At 40.2% G+C, this 3,201-nt stretch overlaps 1 protein-coding gene across 1 annotated transcript; it reads right to left on the minus strand.

The window, feature by feature from the left end:
- Positions 1–533: 533 nt before the first annotated feature.
- On the minus strand, positions 534–1,799 carry LOC130960013 (uncharacterized). The gene is made up of 2 exons (XM_057885378.1): positions 1,236–1,799; positions 534–980 (listed from the first exon to the last, which is right to left on the minus strand). The coding sequence occupies exons 1-2, from the start codon at positions 1,797–1,799 to the stop codon at positions 534–536; spliced, it is 1,011 nt and encodes a 336-aa protein (XP_057741361.1).
- Between the last annotated feature and the right edge of the window lie 1,402 nt (positions 1,800–3,201).

The raw sequence follows: 3,201 nt of genomic DNA on the forward strand, positions 1-3,201 counted from the left end.
TGTCTTTTCCCAAAGCACAAACTCCAAGGCACATGTGACTTCTTTTTCTTCTATGTGCATCCGTGAACTCCTCTTCCAAGATGCTCCATCACTTCTTTCTTTCACTTCCCTGCAAAAGGAAACTAAAACTTGAGATTCTCGAAAACAAAATCTTGAAAAATAAATTTTTTTTTCTTTTTTTCTTTCATAATAAGGCTTTAATTAAAATGACAAATTTAATTTAAGGGTGTTTTCATATGCTGAATTAAATGAAAAATGTTTTTTTCCTAGCATTTTATGTATGCATGGACACCAGACTTAGTTTGTGACTAAGTGTTGCAAAAAGAGTTCTGCGTTTCTTTAAGGTTTGTCACACCAAACTTAGTGTCTTACGTACACTATATGCTATGCTCTCTTTTTTTTTTTTTGAGATATATAATGCACCCTTCCATTATTAACTACTTAAAGCATAAGAATAAAAGACTCCTGTGCATGGGTTGCCTCCCATGAAGCGCTTGTTTATTGTCCTTAGCTTGACAATGCAGCCTCCTTTTTCATGCTAACCATAGTACAGTCTCTTCTTTGCTCCAAGGTCCACCAAGATAAAGTTTCACCCTCTGTCCATTGACCATAAAGGTCTCTTTTGAATTCTCATCAAGTAATTCCACATATCCATGAGGTGATACTTTGGTGATGGTGTATGGTCCATTCCATCTAGACCTCAACTTCCCAGGGAAGATCTTCAGTCTTGAGTTGAATAGCAACACCTTTTGGCCTGGTTCAAATGTTCTCGGAGAGATTCTCTTGCCATGCCACCTTTTTGCTCTTTCCTTGTATATTCTAGCATTCTCATATGCCTCCAATCTGAATTCTTCCAATTCATTGAGTTGTAGTAGCCTCTTTTCTCCTGCCGCTTGAGCATCTAAATTCAAGAGTTGAGTGGCCCAAAAGGCCTTGTGTTCAAGTTCTACAGGTAGATGGCATGCTTTCCCATACACTAGCTGAAATGGAGATTTCCCTATGGGTGTTTTGAATGCTGTCCTGTATGCCCAGAGTGCATCATCCAGCTTCCTTACCCAATCTTTCCTTGTTGCTCCTACAGTTTTCTCCAAGATTCTCTTGAGCTCTCTGTTGGCAAGTTCAGCTTGCCCATTTGTCTGGGGGTGATAGGGTGTTGCCACTTTATGAGTTACCCCATATCTATGGAGAAGAGAGTTTAATTGTTTGTTGCAAAAGTGGCTCCCCCCATCACTTACAAGTCCCTTTGGCACTCCAAATCTAGTGAAGATGTTTTTCTTTAGGAATTGCAATACCACGTTAGTGTCACATGTGGTTGTGGCTATTGCTTCAACCCATTTCGAAACATACTCCACTGCCACCAAAATGTATTTGAAAGTGTAGGATGGAGGGAAAGGTCCCATGAAGTCTATTCCCCATAGATCAAAGAGCTCCACCTCTAGGATGAACTTTTGAGGCATCTCATTCTTCTTTGTTAGGCCACCTGCTCTTTGGCATTCATTGCAATGACTCACAAAGTCCCTAGCATCCTTGAAGATGGATGGCCAGTAGAATCCACTTTGAAGCACCTTTGCTGCAGTTCTTTCAGCTCCAAAATGACCACCATAGCTAGAGTTATGACAATGCCACAATATGTCCTTCATTTCCACCTCTGGCACACATCTTCTAATCATTCCATCTGGGCATCTTTTAAACAAGAAGGGTTCATCCCAAAAGAACAACTTAGCTTCATGAAGCAGCTTCTTAACTTGTTGCTTTGTATATTCTTGTGGGATGCTCCTTCCTGCCTTGTAGTTGGCCATGTCTGCGAACCAAGGAATGTGTTGAATTTGCATGATGTGTTCATCTGGAAAGTCTTCATTTACTGACTGAGAAGTGTCTTGATTTGCTCCTTGTGGCAGCCTTGAGAGGTGGTCAGCAACTTGATTTTCACTACCCTTTCTATCTTTTATCTCAATGTCAAACTCTTGTAGAAGTAATATCCATCTGATTAACCTTGGTTTGGCATCCTGTTTTGACATAAGATACTTAAGGGCAGCATGGTCAGTATAAACAAGAACTTTTGATCCAATCAAATATTGCCTAAACTTATCAAAAGCATATACCACAGCTAGTAACTCTTTCTCTGTTGTGGTGTAATTTCTTTGGGTCTCATTCAATACTTTACTTGCATAGTAGATAACATGAAGTTTCTTTTCCTTTCTCTGCCCCAACACAGCACCAATGGCAAGATCACTTGCATCACACATAAGTTCAAAAGGCATTCCCCAGTTTGGGGGTGTGATAATTGGTGCTGTGGTGAGCTTAGCTTTTAGAGTCTCAAAGGCATGTTTGCATTCATCATCAAAGAGAAAAGGGTTGCTCACCACTAGCAGATTGCTTAGTGGCTTTGCTATTTTGGAAAAATCTTTAATGAATCTTCGATAGAATCCAGCATGCCCTAAGAAACTTCTAACAGCTTTCACATTGTTTGGTAAAGGAAGTTTTTCAATAATTTCTACTTTTGCCTTATCCACCTCTATACCCTCTCTTGAAATTTTGTGACCAAGTACAATTCCTTCAGGTACCATGAAGTGGCATTTTTCCCAATTTAGGACCAAATTAGTTTCTTGGCACCTTTTCAAGACTAAGGTAAGATGATGTAAACAAGTATTGAAGGAATCACCAAAAACAGAAAAATCATCCATGAATACTTCTATGAATTTTTCTACCATATCCGAGAAGATTGATAACATGCATCTCTGAAAGGTAGCTGGAGCATTACACAGCCCAAATGGCATCCTTCGGTATGCGAAAACTCCAAAGGGACATGTGAATGATGTCTTCTCCTGGTCCATGGGGTCAACAACTATTTGGTTATATCCAGAATAACCATCAAGGAAGCAGTAATATGCATGACCGGCCAGCCTTTCAAGCATTTGGTCAATGAAAGGAAGGGGAAAGTGGTCTTTTCGTGTGGCATCATTCAGCCTTCTATAATCAATACACATTCTCCAACCTGTCACAGTTCTTGTGGGGATAAGTTCATTCTTCTCATTAACAATAACAGTCGTGCCACCTTTCTTGGGTACCACTTGCACTGGGCTTACCCATGGGCTGTCAGAGATGGGGTAAATAATCCCGGCTTTGTACAATTTCAGCACCTCCTTTTTAACAACCTCCTTCATTGTGGGATTTAACCTTCTCTGAGGTTGTACCACTGGT

This window comes from Arachis stenosperma, unplaced genomic scaffold (assembly GCF_014773155.1).
Source record: "Arachis stenosperma cultivar V10309 unplaced genomic scaffold, arast.V10309.gnm1.PFL2 arast.V10309.gnm1.Scaffold_100031, whole genome shotgun sequence".
NCBI classification, from domain to species: Eukaryota; Viridiplantae; Streptophyta; class Magnoliopsida; order Fabales; family Fabaceae; genus Arachis; species Arachis stenosperma.

What these genes read in the sequence shown, in the direction of transcription:
- LOC130960013 (XM_057885378.1), bottom strand. Translation starts at nt 1,799, where the DNA reads ATGGCCAACTACAAGGCAGGAAGGAGCATCCCACAAGAATATACAAAG. An exon ending in TTGGAGTGCCAAAGGGACTT is followed by an intron (nt 981 to 1,235) that starts GTAAGTGATGGG and finishes TCTCCATTTCAG; the next exon opens with CTAGTGTATGGGAAAGCATG.